This window comes from Mercurialis annua, linkage group LG2 (assembly GCF_937616625.2).
Source record: "Mercurialis annua linkage group LG2, ddMerAnnu1.2, whole genome shotgun sequence".
In the NCBI taxonomy this organism is placed as follows: domain Eukaryota; kingdom Viridiplantae; phylum Streptophyta; class Magnoliopsida; order Malpighiales; family Euphorbiaceae; genus Mercurialis; species Mercurialis annua.
In genome coordinates this window covers 2,519,062-2,533,622 of record NC_065571.1, presented here as the reverse complement: position 1 = coordinate 2,533,622, position 14,561 = coordinate 2,519,062, and the positions used below count along the sequence as shown (strand labels likewise).

The 14,561-nt window shown below is 33.7% G+C and overlaps 2 protein-coding genes and 1 non-coding gene across 4 annotated transcripts; all 3 read right to left on the bottom strand.

Moving 5' to 3' along the window:
* Positions 1–137: 137 nt before the first annotated feature.
* Positions 138–2,827, bottom strand: LOC126670036 (PLASMODESMATA CALLOSE-BINDING PROTEIN 2). The gene is made up of 3 exons (XM_050363688.2): positions 2,400–2,827; positions 2,051–2,084; positions 138–566 (listed from the first exon to the last, which is right to left on the bottom strand). The coding sequence occupies exons 1-3, from the start codon at positions 2,713–2,715 to the stop codon at positions 338–340; spliced, it is 579 nt and encodes a 192-aa protein (XP_050219645.1). The 5' UTR covers positions 2,716–2,827; the 3' UTR covers positions 138–337.
* Positions 2,828–4,029: 1,202 nt separating this feature from the next.
* Positions 4,030–4,111, bottom strand: TRNAS-GCU (transfer RNA serine (anticodon GCU)). Its single transcript has one exon. It is a non-coding gene; the product is annotated as a tRNA-Ser (tRNA).
* Positions 4,112–5,817: 1,706 nt separating this feature from the next.
* Positions 5,818–11,370, bottom strand: LOC126670033 (ubiquitin carboxyl-terminal hydrolase 2-like). Of its 2 annotated transcripts, none has more exons than XM_050363684.2 (3): positions 11,028–11,370; positions 7,702–10,562; positions 5,818–6,399 (listed from the first exon to the last, which is right to left on the bottom strand). In XM_050363684.2, the coding sequence occupies exons 2-3, from the start codon at positions 10,554–10,556 to the stop codon at positions 6,162–6,164; spliced, it is 3,093 nt and encodes a 1,030-aa protein (XP_050219641.1). In that variant the 5' UTR covers positions 10,557–10,562; positions 11,028–11,370; the 3' UTR covers positions 5,818–6,161. The 2 variants fall into 2 exon arrangements, with proteins under 2 accessions (XP_050219641.1, XP_050219640.1); XM_050363683.2 differs by having other exon boundaries at positions 7,702–10,573; positions 11,028–11,369.
* Between the last annotated feature and the right edge of the window lie 3,191 nt (positions 11,371–14,561).

Here is a 14,561-nt window from a genome sequence, read left to right as displayed (position 1 = left end):
CCCGACCGAATCATTCCAAATCTGACCCATAATCAGTTATAATGTCAAACCAAAAAGATGCACATTATTTATGCATTTAATTGTGGGAATGCCTGCAAATATTATGGTCATGTGATTAATTGCAGATTAACTAGTCATTTACAAGAATCAATTTGAACAATAAAATTAAATTTTTTGGACCTACAAAGATTAGATTAAAAACAAGTTCCTACACCATCCCAATTTAAAAAAATTTCCACCAAAGAAATCTAAAAACAAAACATCAAAACTGCACAAGCCTCTTTTTCTTTGGATGAGGGCAATGTAGCTCTTTTACTTATAATACTACTGCCATCAATCATAAGAAGAAAACCAGTAAAAAGGCGACGGACGTCAAAGCTGTTGCTCCAGTAAATGCCAAAGGAGCTTTAGAATTATCTGTGGGTAGAGTCGGAGTCAAGCCGCCGGGATTAAGTCCAATGGTACCATCGCTCGCAGTTGGTGCAGTTGGCATAGTGGTCACCGGTGATGTTGCTGTATTTGGATTGTTGTTTGCAGTTGTAGGTGTAAGCGGCCCTCCGGCAGAACTGAATTTTTTTACAAGATTTAAGTATCGAAAGAACAAAACAAACTTCAATGAATCGAGATTAAACTTGAACAACACTAACTTAACACGCCACGTTGAAAAAGAAAACGATGAAATAGAAAACCGTGAAACAATATTTGTTATAAAAATATATTATGAATATGATATTTTGGAAAATATCTTTGAAAATAGAAACAAAATGATGAAACAGAAGACATAATAAGTTTCTTTTTTAGATTCTTCATTTTAAAAATGCAAAGCAAGTGTGAGCAAAGTTGCAATTCAAAGTGTCTTCAAGGACCACCAGCTAGGAATATGAGCTCCTGAGATCAGATTCCTGTGCACTGCAGTATTCTTTTTTAAAAAATAAAAATTAAAGGCCATGGAGATCCTATTAATAATTATAATCTCAATGTATTAGTATCTTTAGTCAAAATGGGTATATGGTCTGTGGACCTAAATAGGGGCGGAACTTAGAGGGAGATGGATAGTCGGGAACGGAACCAGGGTGGGGCAACCCCGATTCCAAAAATAATTGATAGCGATGAGTACCGAATAATTATTTTAAAGAGAATCGAGTAATTTTTTTTAAAAAAATCAAGCCAAATGATATGTTGGTTTAATGTTTGGCCTAAAAAATCAAATAAAAGAATCAAATAATATGTTGTTCGGTCTAAAAGTAATAACCGAACAACATATAGTTTGACAATAACCCCCCCCCCCCCCCCAACCTGAAGAAAATTTTCTAACTCCCGCCACAGCGAACGTGATTGGTCGCGATTAAAGGCGTAGCCCGAAATTAAAATTTAGAGGGGCAAAACATAATATTTTCTATTTAATTTTTGAAAATTATTATTCATTTCCCAATCTGCTCTCTCTGTACACAAACAAGGCTGCAGGATCATTATTATTCACAATAGATTCTCTAAACAATTTTGCATCATTGCCCATACCCACAACCAGAAGGTCATACAACTTTTTACCCCATTATTGACAGACTCTTGTTTCTAGGATGTCCTTGAACTAGTATCATCTGTGACCTTATAATTACAGGCTAAATCCAACGGTTCAAATCTAAGGAGAGCTCTTCTCGAGGCATAGACAGGAACTAAAAAAAGTACAAACATACTGAAGAACCCTAAGTAATAAACACAGTAATATGACAAAACAAATTGAAACTAGTGCCATTTGTCAAAAAAAATAAAATAAATTGATACTAGTGCCAGTAAATATGAGCCGTTGGATGATACACCGCTAGCATGCAAAATCACACGTGTAACTCATCCTAAACGCAGAATTAGGAAAACTAATTAAGAATAAATAAGGTTAAGAGTCCCATTTTCTTGAAGATGAAGAAACTAAAATATTCTAAGCAACTTTTAAAACTATCTTAAAAAGGCTAAAACCAAAACCTCACTGCTAAAACAGCACTACCATGAACAAGAAAGCAAATTAATAATACTGCAAAACATTCCAGAAACATACCTCAAAGAAGATGGATACACACAAGATCCATAACCTAAAACCACAAAATCAAGAAAATAACCATAAGCAAACTGGAATACATAAAAAAATATAAAAAGATCAATAGCAAAACAAATCATAAATTTTAGCGTGTTTTACGATTATAACAGATTTTTTAAAGCAAAAATTCAGAAAACCGACCTATTTTCCTTTAAAAAAGCTGAAGTGGACACCAGTGCATATTATGATGCACACTTCAACGTATTTCAAATCGCGCTAAAGTTCGTGATTTAATTTGCAATTCAAATGCATCAAAAACATAACAGAAACCAAAAAACATAAAAGAAAATAAACGAAAAATATGACTAACTAGGGTCTGTTTTTGCAACAGTGGCAGTGCCGGAGAAGTCGCAAGAGCCAGGCGCCATGGATTTCTTCTGAAAGTAGCTATTAAAAGCATAAGAAGCATGAGCCTGAATAGTATTCGGAAGAAAACATAAGCCATTTGAAAGAATTGAGGAACAATCAGCACCAGCAGCGCATGCATAATCCAAAGCTGTTTGTAAAGCTTGGTTGCTCGCGTCACTTCTAGCTACACACCAGTTAGCTCCTCGCACGTTCAAAACCAGAGTATTACTGACGAAGAAGATGAAGAAAAATATTGGGAGCTGTTGTTTAGTAGCCATGGCAGATATGAGAGGGCCTGTGTGTTATAGTTAGTGTTTGTAAAAGCTAAGAGAGAGATGGAGAATGGGTTCTATTTTATTCTTTTGTGTTTTTTTCTTTTTGACCTTTTTCTTTTTCTTTATGTTTTGTTTGCTATTTTTAATTTATTTTTTGATCCTATTTTGAAAGAATTACATCAATGTTGCCTGTTTTATTTTTAAAAATCTACTTCCTATTCCAATTTTTTTAAAAAGAAATTGTATCACATTAATTGTGTTTTAAATATTTTAGTAATTTCTTTGATTTGACAATTAAGGAGTAATATATTTCTTACCAATAGAATCTCACGTCACATTAAATTCTTTGGATCTTGGTCAAATGATTGTTGCAATTCTTTCGGCCTTCTCCTATAAAATTATGGTAAGCTTTCCCAAATTAAAAGACTATATACAAATAATATACAACAATGGGAATTTCTAAATGGGAGGAAGAAAGTAAATATTTTTAATAGAGTATTATGTATAGTTACCTTTTCAAAAAAAAATGTATAGTTAATACAAAAACGATTAATTACTAGCTTGTTATTATTATTATTATTATTTTATAATACCAAATTAAATAATAAATCAAATAGTATGCTGCCAAATATAGACATAATTAACATTAATATCAGTATTAGTATTAATTTAGTAATAGTATAGGAAATATAAATATGTGACCAATATATAAAAGAAATAATAAACGCTTAATAATTAATCAAATATATGTGGTATGATTTAATATATGTATATGTGATTTAATTTTTAAAGAACAGAGTTAAAACTAAAACCACCAAATTCAAAAAAAATGGACTACTCCGAGATCATGCCTTTTCCTGGTTTCAGACTGATTTAGGATTGTTGACCAAGCCAATTCTGATTCATTTACAAGCCGAACGAGTCTGTCGCAATTTCTATTTGTACAGACAAAATTTTCTTAATACAATAATAAAATTTAAGTAAATAGAAAGATTGTTTTTATCATTTTAGCACATGCAATAAGGAATGTTTTTATCATTTTAGCACATGCAATAAGGAAATGAATAAAAATAAACGTTTGATATAATTTCAGAAAATGAAAATACTAATTTTAAAGAAATAAAATTTCAAATATTGAATAGATTGATAAAAAAAATTAAATACCATGTTGTAATTTCTTTTCTACACTTTATTAACACTTCTTATTTTAAAACATCTGCGGATGTGGGTAATACTTTTTTCTAGAAACAAAAATGAATATTTATTAGTAGTATGTTTTGGCAGTTGAAAAAAAAAAGATAAAAAGCAAAAGAAAAACGTCGCCTGAGAGATTCGAACTCTCGCGGGGAAACCCCATGTACTTAGCAGGCACACGCCTTAACCACTCGGCCAAAGCGACTTCGTTGTGTTCTATTTTTTTCTTGTTATATATAAATTGTAGTGACAAAAAGCAAACAACCCCCACACATTTACCACAATCAAGACTTACATCCTTAATATTTACTATTCAAATTTTGAACTTGAAATCTAATCTATAATCTATAATAAATATAAAAGTGTATTCGCGGGGGGAACACTTCCATTCACGGACAAAAATACCCTCTACATATTTTATTCAAGTTGATATTTCTAATTGTGATATATAAGAATATTTGTGCTTAACAAATAGAAAGATAACATTCCTAATCCATAGAAAAAACATATTAAAAATAATTATCGCAGTAGCTACGTATTAAATTCCTAATCTTAAAAGGAATTGTGCAACAACTATCATTATGTGTTAAATTTCTAATTCTAAAAGAATATGATGAGTTTTATTAATATTAAATAATCATATTATAATATTTGTGTTAAAACTTTGATATTTTTTATATTTATTAGTTATTTACTATGAAAAATAATATAAATTTGCTTCAATCATATTATCATTTTTTAATAACAACAATATCAAAAATTAAATCTATTGTTTAATTCTAAATATTTAACAATTCCAATAAAAGAAATTAAAATTTTATAAAATAATTAAACAAAAACAAATAAAAAGAATACAAGTCTAATAAAATTTAAATAATAATATATTATTAAGAAAATATACAATTATAATATTAAATAACGGATTATATAGATATTGTTAACGTGCGTAGCACGTGGCCAAAAAAACTAGTTAATAAAAAAGGCTAATTTACACTTGCATCTTTCTCATTTTAAAATCAACAGTATGGTTTTTAAGTTTAAATCAGGTTAACAATTAAAGTGTTTATGTAAATAAAATAAAAGATGTAAGGGATTAAATTGTTAATTTTTGAGCAAATTATTATGAAGCCCCTCACATTTGACATAATTAACACTTTAGTCCCTCTTGTTTGAGAACTAAGCTATATGACCCCTCACTTTTACTTCCGTCAACATTTTAGTCCCTCCATCCATTTTTAGTGTTAGTCAATGAAGTCAAAGGACTTATAGGTAAATTAACTATCAAAACTGAGGGACGTTGATAAAAATAAAAGTGAAGGGTGAAATTGTTGAAAAAAACAAAAATGGGGACCATATAGTTTCGTTGACTAACATCCAAAATGGACGGAAGGACTAAATCATTGATAAAAACAAAAGTGAGGGGCTATATAGTTCATTTTTCAAATGTGAGGGGTGTCATTGTAATTTGCTCTTAATTTTTCTAAAAGAATAGACTAAAATATTAATTAAAAAGGGATAAAATTCTATACCAATTTTTTACAATATTAAAAATCACATCCTTTAATTCCAAAAACAATTGGAATACAAATAAAAATCTACGGTAACTCAGGTTGAAGGTGTATGCATGGTGTATGAAGTTCAAATTAAGCTGTTGCAAAAAGTTCTAAAAATGAAAATCATCATAAATTGCCTATGAAAAATGCATTACTTTGGGCATATTTTGGTCAATTGTTGCTGTCTATTAACATCTTCGCCAAAAAGTTCATTTCTTACGAGATTATAGAAGAAATCGCCGGTAAAAGACGATAACACATTCAGACCAACATCCGCACGGGAACGGGGTATGCATTGAGTCCTTCGACATGAACAGGGATGTCGATCTTGTTCATGCAATGGTATCTCTATCTCATATAATCATTACAAATGAATTCTTGAAATAAATGCACTGCTTCAGCATAAACTTTCAAGGTTAATTATCTTTAGAGTGATAAGCAAGCTAAAGTGCATACCTTAACTAAAGGTCGCAGGTCTAGCGCCGGCCAACAGCTCGGAAAAATTAGAAAGAAAAAGAAAGATTTTTCGGGTTCTGTATTTCAAAATGTACATAAAACTCATTCTATGCCAAAAATTTGGTATCGGATATAATGGTAACTGTTGTTGTATTGTACTCACCTTTCTCAATTCGATGCCTCTCTTGAGCTCTCTGGTTGACCCCTCCAAGAACAACCGCATGTATCCAAAAAACAAATGAATAATCAAATTTTCTCATAGAATAAAATATAGGCCTCGCATCGAAGAACGTCTTCCAAGGAAACCTCGCGCACATTAGCATCACTTGCATGATACCAAACAGAACTCCCAATTTCGCTATCTGCTTTGTCTTTACTCCTCTTGTCGCTTCTCACATAAGCAACGTAATGACCTCCTCTCATTGTTCCCAAATGCTCCACTACTCCAAGTAGACGATATACACATTCCTGTCTGTTTGGACACCTGCAAAGAATTTATTCACCAATTAAACATCGCATCAAAGAAGACATGCTTGTATATTTTGCTAAAAATACGCAACTCACTCCGCTTATTAAACAAGTCGATTACCAATAAAACCTATGTAATTGTGTTCCAATGATTCTCCAATGAACCATGAAATCATAAAGCAAATCAAGGTGCCAAATCAAAAGGATGTACTTCACTGATACAGCAGGGAAGCAAGAATTTCACAAGTTTTGTGATGTATAGGATCAATGAGTTCATCCATTATTTGGTTTCGCTGATTCATGTTTAGAAAGAGAAGAAGTTGTAATTCACATGCAGAGTCGAATCCAGAAATTTGCATGATCTTTATCACTGTAATACAATGCTCTAAGTTCTTTTGACACTTTTGACCTCTTCTATTGTTCACTTTTTGCAATTAAACTATGTAGAAACCTATTTTCAGTAAGGAAAACCATGAATAACCTGTCCCAACTAAATGGTTATGTTATCCTGTTCTCCACTGAAAAATAGCTACCGGCTATGCATACTGCTTACTACACAACAAGAACTTAAATGTTGAACCACCAGGCAAGAAAATTGCCAACGGGACCAATACATACTCAAGACCAAATATCAGGCGACGAGGCTTCTTAAAATAATTTTAAAAGATAAATGTTAAGATATAAAAATTGGCTATCGCCAAATTGGCAAGAATGCCTCTTTAAAACAAATTATCCAGGGTTTTGGAACAAAATCCCCAAAAAAAAAAAACTGGGAGTCTAACAGCTATTATGTTGTCAATAACACTTATGAAGTTGACTAAGAAGCCTATGATCTTTTCACTCCAAAAATATATAAAATATACAAATAACCAGGCTGAGTTTTATATTAAATGTCTCCGGTGATGTCATTTTAACAACAAAAAATGCACACATAATGAGACCATAACTAGACAGCAAGATGAAAATGCCCTGTTATCAGTAAACCTATTAGGTAAAGCTAGTCATTGTTGCCATATTGAACCATAGAAGTTCCGCTATTACTACTAAAATTAACACATGCAAATTCTAGAAAGCTAACGCCTGTGAATTGCTACAAACGCATCAAAGAAATAAGGTTTTAGGTATCTAAATTCTCAAGTAAATGAACAATGAGGCAGTTAATTTTTTCAACTAATTCTTTCCAAATTCAAGAGAGTACAGCTGCTTCTAGGAAACCATGGTATAAAACTAGTAGTGCAAAAGACTAACAATATAGTAAAAGCAACGTAGCTAGATAGAAAATGTTTCACGATGAGCTTTAAAAGAGTAATGTAGATACCTCTGATCAATATAAGGCCTAAGATCAAGTACTTCATTGAAATTGACATGGCCATTCAATTTACTCAAACGACCACGAGCATCTTGGCTGAACCTCTTCAGGTGAATAGTTAAAACTGGTGGGGCTTTATCAATTAGGACTCTCTTAGTTGCGTCTCTCTTTACCTTCAATTTCTTAGAAGTTCCCTCTTCATCTTCATTTTCCTCTGCTCCACAATTTCCAGAGAAATGTAATTCACCCATCTGATCTTTAGCAGTTGCATACCTGTTGCTACTTGGCCCATCGGAACTTGAAGAACCAACTTCTGGACAACTGAAACTTTCCTGACCGCATGATTTAAAAGTAGTATAAGAATGAGATGGCTCATCAAGGGCAGAACCCTTCTGTTTTTCACACTTAGAAATAGTTTGGTTTAGCGCATCTGTTTGACCACCTTCAGTTTTCATGCAATTTTGATTGGACCTATCATCTTTTTCATTAAGTTTAACATCAACCAAGCTTGCATCCGAGTCGCTGATAAAAGAACCCATTCTAATGTCTCTATTATGGAGGTCTCCAACTTCTGTAGAGCATAAGTTCTCCTTGTTTAAACTTGGTGGAGGACTTTGAATTTGAGTTTCACTTCCATTATTCGTAGTTACTACTGCAGTTTTAGCTTTCTTTTTGGATTCTAACCTTTGACGTCGCAAGATTTCTGAACAGTTATCGCACTCCCAAGCATTATCATTGGAGAGAATTTCTGGTTTTATAAAATGAGCTAAACAACTCTCAACCGATACTGGAGAATTACTATTATCAACTTCATCTGGATCAGATTCACTGATGCTCACTGCTGTAAAACCATTTCCCGAGGTACCATTTACCAAGGAGGGCCCTGCAACAGGGCCCGAAGAAACTTCAGGCTCATTGAATAAATCACCAAAGCCATCAAAGTCCGCTTGATCTTGTCCGCATCCCACAGATGAGGCTTCAGCTCCTTCTTTCATCATATCCACTTCCGTAAAACTCTCCTCTTTGTATGGAAGTAACAGAACCTCAGAGCTTTTAACCTGTACTGGGACCTCTTCTTCCCAACTATTCACTTCTGTAAAACTCTCCTCTTTGTATGGAAGCAATAGAACTTCAGAGCTTTTAACCTGTACTGGGGCCTCTTCTTCACTAGGATTCACAGAAGAATCTAGTTTTAGATTTGGCCCTTCGTCAACAGGGCATACTTGATTACTCTCCATTAAGCCATCATTTGGATTGACATTTTCAGAATATTGACTTGTTGAAACATCTTTGTTTTGCAAAGTGAAATTTTGCTCATCTGATTCCTGCTCAAGATAATCCATCCATGAGAAGTCGTCAAATGAAACTACTGTTTGCTCAACTGTATTCTCAGCAATTTGCTCATTCTGAGTGTCTGGAACAGCTGAGAATTTCTGGGAGGCTACACCGCTATTTTCAGCCACAGCAGTTAAACCAATAGATTCTGCTCCTACAGCGTCACCTGAAGAAGCCACTGTGTTTTCTGCTGACTGGTTTTGACATGGCAACTGACTGCTAGCTGAGAGGTTTGAAGTACTTTCTGCTGGCACTGGATCTGCACTTTTGTAAGTTTTTGCTCGAATCCTTCCCGCTCTCTTTGGTGGCAGCTTTGTTTTCTTTGATCTAGAGATTGGTTGGCCTTTTTTAGTTGGAGGTTTCTTGGTGGGAACTGGTAGCGAGAGATCTAAAAATGGCTCAGAAACGTTGGACGAGTGCCCACATTCAATGCAAGAAACAGTATTAGAAATTTGGCCTCCAAATAGCGCCTCCACATAGGTAGGATCATGTTTCAAAGATATCCCATTTTCATTTGCAGCATTTACTTGTTTCCTCACAGCCAATTCTTCAGAAGACAACCCGTCAAGTAAACAACGCAACAGTTCGTGACTGTCTTGCTGCTGATATCCCTTAAACTGGGGAGCCTTGGAACAGATAGAGCCAAAAAAGGATCTTGGATCGATCACATTCTTTAAACCAGTCTCTTGTTTTGTCTCGGTAAAGAGCTTTTTCAGAGATATGGTAAGAGGGCCAAATGATGCTTCTTGAGTGAAGAAGAAATCGCGCAACTTATCCATAGCTAATAAATTTTGCATTACTGAATTGAAGAAGCAAGTGTTCCCCAAATTCACCAGGCCTCTTGGGGCATAAAGACTTCTTTGCTCTGTGCTACTCAATTTTGCGCCTTCTGCTTTAATTTCACTTGCAATACTGCCACTTCCAAACCAAACTTCCTCAACATCCACCGATTTTTTTGATCGTTTCTTGATCAATTTTACAACTTCCAATAGCGGATCTTTCTTCTCACCATTTTCATCTGTTGTCTCAACCGAGATTAATGTACTACACGGGAAGCACCACCGAAGATGAGGATTTTCCAATTGGATAACCAATGGGTGGCGGGCTAGTCTAGAATGTCGAACAGCATGGCTTTGATTTGTTGTTGGCAAACCAACTCCACCGCAGGCAAAGTGCCCACATTCTAAACAAACCCATATAGCTTTCGACTCAGATTTCGAATCAGCCGAGCCTTTCTTCTTTCCTGCTTTACCCTTTCCCTTCGCCCCTCTCCTATCAGCAACACAATCGCGACAATCCTCACACTTTAACGTCTCCGAAGACCCAAGTTTCTCATTCAAAATACTCAAATTAACACCCTTATCAAGGTGCAAGCATTGTTTTTGAGCTTTAAGCACCGGAACCGTAACTCCTCCATCGACAGCATCAACATTAGGAGAGGGTTTTGGAGGTGAAACTTTAGGAGAATGAGTTGAAACTTTATTCTCCTTCTGCAATGGGCGGTTCTTCTTCTTAATCCTTCTCCCCATTGGTTCCTAAAACATCCCTAAAATTCATTCCAAATCAAAAACTAACAATCAAACCAAAATGCCACAAACAATCACACAGCAAACCAAACCTAAGCATCAATCACACAGCAAACTAAACCTAAGCATCAATCACACAGCAAACTAAACCTAAGCATCAATCACAACCCAATAGCCAATAGTCACCAACTATGTAGCACGAACACTTCATTCAATCAACGTGTCCCCTTTCAAACGTTTCAGACACGAAACTTCATTTTTTACACAGGAAACCTTAAAATAACAGCTACCTAGGTCACCAAGAACACTACTACATAACTAAAACCCACATCCATTATACAGAAAACATAACCAAAACTCACTCTAAAAGTAAAAAATTGCAACAAAATTGATTGAAAAAAACATATACAAGAGCAAACAATAATACAAATTTCTGATGCAATAATATATAAAAAGTAAAATTTGAAATTTTACCTCTCAATCTGGAGCAGGATGGAGAGGACCCAGAATTTGGATTTGAGTAAATAATAATAGAGCAGCAACTATTTTTTCTTTTTTACAATTGGAGGTTTAAGATCGAATAAGAAAATGTTGAATTAGGGACATAAACGGCTAAAAAGAAAAGAAAGGGGGCTGAGTGCAGTTTTTTTGACACTATGGTAGTGCATACAGAGAGATACAGACAGACAGGAGCAGAACAGGATTATTGGATGGCCTGGTAAAAAAAGAAGAGGGTAGTAAATAGTAAGAGTAGAACAAAGCAACGGGAGTAACTGGAGAGAGTTAAAATAATAGCGTAGGGTTTATGGTGTATAGAAAATTATCGGCTAATTGAAGGGTCTGTTTGATTCACATGTTGCTTATAGCTAATAATTGTTGGCTGATAGATGTTTGGTTCAACTGTTTCTTATAACTCATAGCTGTTGGCTGATAGATGGTCGTTGTTACATCATATGTGTTTAATGAGATTTTATTAGATGTTAAAATGACCATAGGAAATAATAAAGAAAACCATAAAGAAATAATATTATGTATATAATTATTTAATTAAAAATGATTTTAGATTTTTTTTCAAACTCTTATACTTATAACTACTTGAAATTAATAATAAAAAAATTTATGTCATAAAAATTATATTATTTTTAGATTATAATTATGATGATATATTGTTGTTATTTTTTTTATAACATTAAGATAGGGCTTACAATTTCCGACACGATCCGTTTATATGACATTACATTACAAGGGTTCAGATTGAACCTACATGGATTGGGTGTTAAGAAAATCAACACATTTATAACACGGTTAAATAACGGACTTAACTAACCGTTTAAAACACGTTAAACTTGTTCATTAGTAATTATATTAATTAGTTAAATTATTATATATGATGAAATATACTCATATATCACATATAATATATTAATTATTATTTGTTGTATAAAGATTTATGGTTGTTTAGGAGATTTATTGTTTGATTACTCATCTAATTAACAAATATGTTAACCAACTTATATATAAACGGGTTAAATATGCAATTTATTATAGAGAAATTTTTAGGTAAATTCAGTCCAGCGCGTCATCCGAGGACTAAACCTATCACATTATGACACGTAATATTACTATTTAAAAGTGTAAATAAGTAATAAATAAAATTACGATAGTGCCACTATTTTAATAACGTATCATAATGTGATAGAGTAGTCCATGAATGACGTGGTAGACTGAGTCTACCTTGATAACCTATTTCAGTAAACATGTTAAACAGTTCGATATTTGTTAACATTTAATAAATAAACATGTAACATTTGAACGGATCGTATACTGAAGCCAATAGAAACCGAGTGTTGGGCCTGTTATGCAGTTCGAGCTAAAGCCTGTTCCCTTTCATTCAAATCCGGATCTAAATATTGGCTCCAAAAACACTATTAATTCAATTTTTTTTTTAAAGATAATAATATCCTAAAATCAAATTGGAGAATAAATTAATTTATTCGCACCAAACACGCCTTTAAAAAGTCTTCCCTTATTTTTCTGGTCTCTCCCTACAAATATTTGACTTTATTTCGTCTTCCCAATTTCCACCTCCAACAACATCGTCACCAATAAACTCGTCGCCAAAAACCATGACTCATATCCTTTCTTTAAATCTTGTTATTTTAATTTCAATTGTTTCAGATCTTAATTATACTTGTTAATTGTTAATTGTGCTTGTATTATCCAATTACTGCAATCAATTAAAAATTTGCTTTAATTTTTCATAATCAGTATTGTTTTTTTGTTTTCCCTTAATTAATTTTTTTTCTTACGCGGAAGTCAAAGGGAACGTGATCGTGAACGAGCCCAAGCTCGTACTGGAAAAGGCGCCAAAGGGAAAGATGACGGTTTGACCCCTGAGCAGCGTCGCGAAAGGTACTAATTATTTTGCTTAATTTCGAATTAGGGTTTGAATTAGACTTGATTTGAGTTAAATTGTATTTTACACCCCTAATTGTGTTTAGGGATGCAAAAGCTTTGCAAGAGAAAACGGCAAAGAAGGAAGCTAAGGCTGCAGGAGGGGAATCATCAGCAGGTAAAGGCAAAACTGATAAGAAATAGACGGAAATTAATTGCGATAATTGGGGACTTTTTTGTGCTGTTTAATGTAAAATGTATTGAGTTATGGTTTGATGATGATGAGAGGTGGATTTTACGATTCTTTCGCTTATATTGGAATGTCGGATGACAGTTGATGTGCTGTTTTGACAATAATCAATCTATAATTGTTTGCGTTATAACTTTTTAAATCGGTTTAGTTTTTAATTGATTAGATGTGATGTCAAATTTATGTATATGGTCTGTTTACAATACTAGATAATGATGGCGCCGAGTTGAAATCTTGTGTAGTTTAACTCGTTAGTTCTTTGATTAATACGGGAACTCAGTAGATTACGTCTGTTACTTGCGTTCGTTACTTTATTGCTGAAATTATGCACGAGTTTGTAGTTAGGACTGATGTTACGTTGATGATATGTGATGGAGTTGAATATAGTTGCTTGAATATTATGGGGCTGGATGATGTGTTGGATATTGAAGGTTTTGGTTTCAGTTTCGAGTTGTTTACATTTTAGTTAAGATTTTCCTTTTTAATCTGTCTATGGGATGTAAATGTGTAAAGATGACGATCTATTAGATAGATAGCACTGGATTCATCTGTAGGGGCATTTTGTACTTGTCGATATTTGTGAGTCTTGGAGAATGAAGAGTTGCAGTCTGGAAACGCTGAAGATTGCAACTTGGTACTATTATACTCCATAGAGGCAAGACTCTGGGTTCTTAGATATGCTCATCGTTTAGAACAGTGTGGCAATGATTTTTGCGATGTTTACTAGTAGGTGAACACGTTGTGTTTATGTTTGGTTCGTCGATTTTCGTTTGTCGCTACATTAGGAAGAAAAATGCTGCCATAAATGTTGTCCTTCGCTCTTTAAGAAACATTGCTGTTACCGGAAAACTACAGAAATCAGAACGGATGGTAACACTAGCATCCTTAGTGCGCACATGGTGGTTTGTCTTGGTAGGTTAAACATTCATATGCATCAATGCATGTTTGCAGATGTAGAGTATCCAGGGATATTTGTGGCTTAGCTGATGCTGCAAAATGAAAGTATTAACATCAGTGAGCTGAATGTTGGATCTAGGGGGTGTAATCGAGGCGAATCGAGTCTTAACACTGCAAACACAAGTTCTGACTTCTGATTTAATCTTAAAGTTAGAAGCTCAAAACTCGAATCGAACTCGATTAAAATTTATATTAGGAGTTTGAGCTCGAGGAGCTTGGTAGAATAATTGATCCTCGTATTAGATTTGATCCAACTTGATTAGTTTTGTTTAAAAATATTATAAATCAATTTTTTACTGTAAAAAGTAGGGATATAATTATAAAAGATAAGAAAGTAAAGTAATTAAAACTTGATTAGGCTTACGAGCATGTTGAACTGACCATCTTTATTTTCGAACTTGATTCGA

Coding starts and splice junctions, on each gene's coding strand:
- LOC126670033 (XM_050363684.2), bottom strand. CDS start 10,556: ATGGGGAGAAGGATTAAGAAGAAGAACCGCCCATTGCAGAAGGAGAAT. Junction 6,400..7,701: donor AGGCCTTATATTGATCAGAG/GTATCTACATTA, acceptor AATTCTTTGCAG/GTGTCCAAACAGACAGGAAT.
- LOC126670036 (XM_050363688.2), bottom strand. CDS start 2,715: ATGGCTACTAAACAACAGCTCCCAATATTTTTCTTCATCTTCTTCGTC. Junction 2,085..2,399: donor TGTTGCAAAAACAGACCCTA/GTTAGTCATATT, acceptor TTGTGGTTTTAG/GTTATGGATCTTGTGTGTAT. Junction 567..2,050: donor GTGTATCCATCTTCTTTGAG/GTATGTTTCTGG, acceptor AAAAAAATTCAG/TTCTGCCGGAGGGCCGCTTA.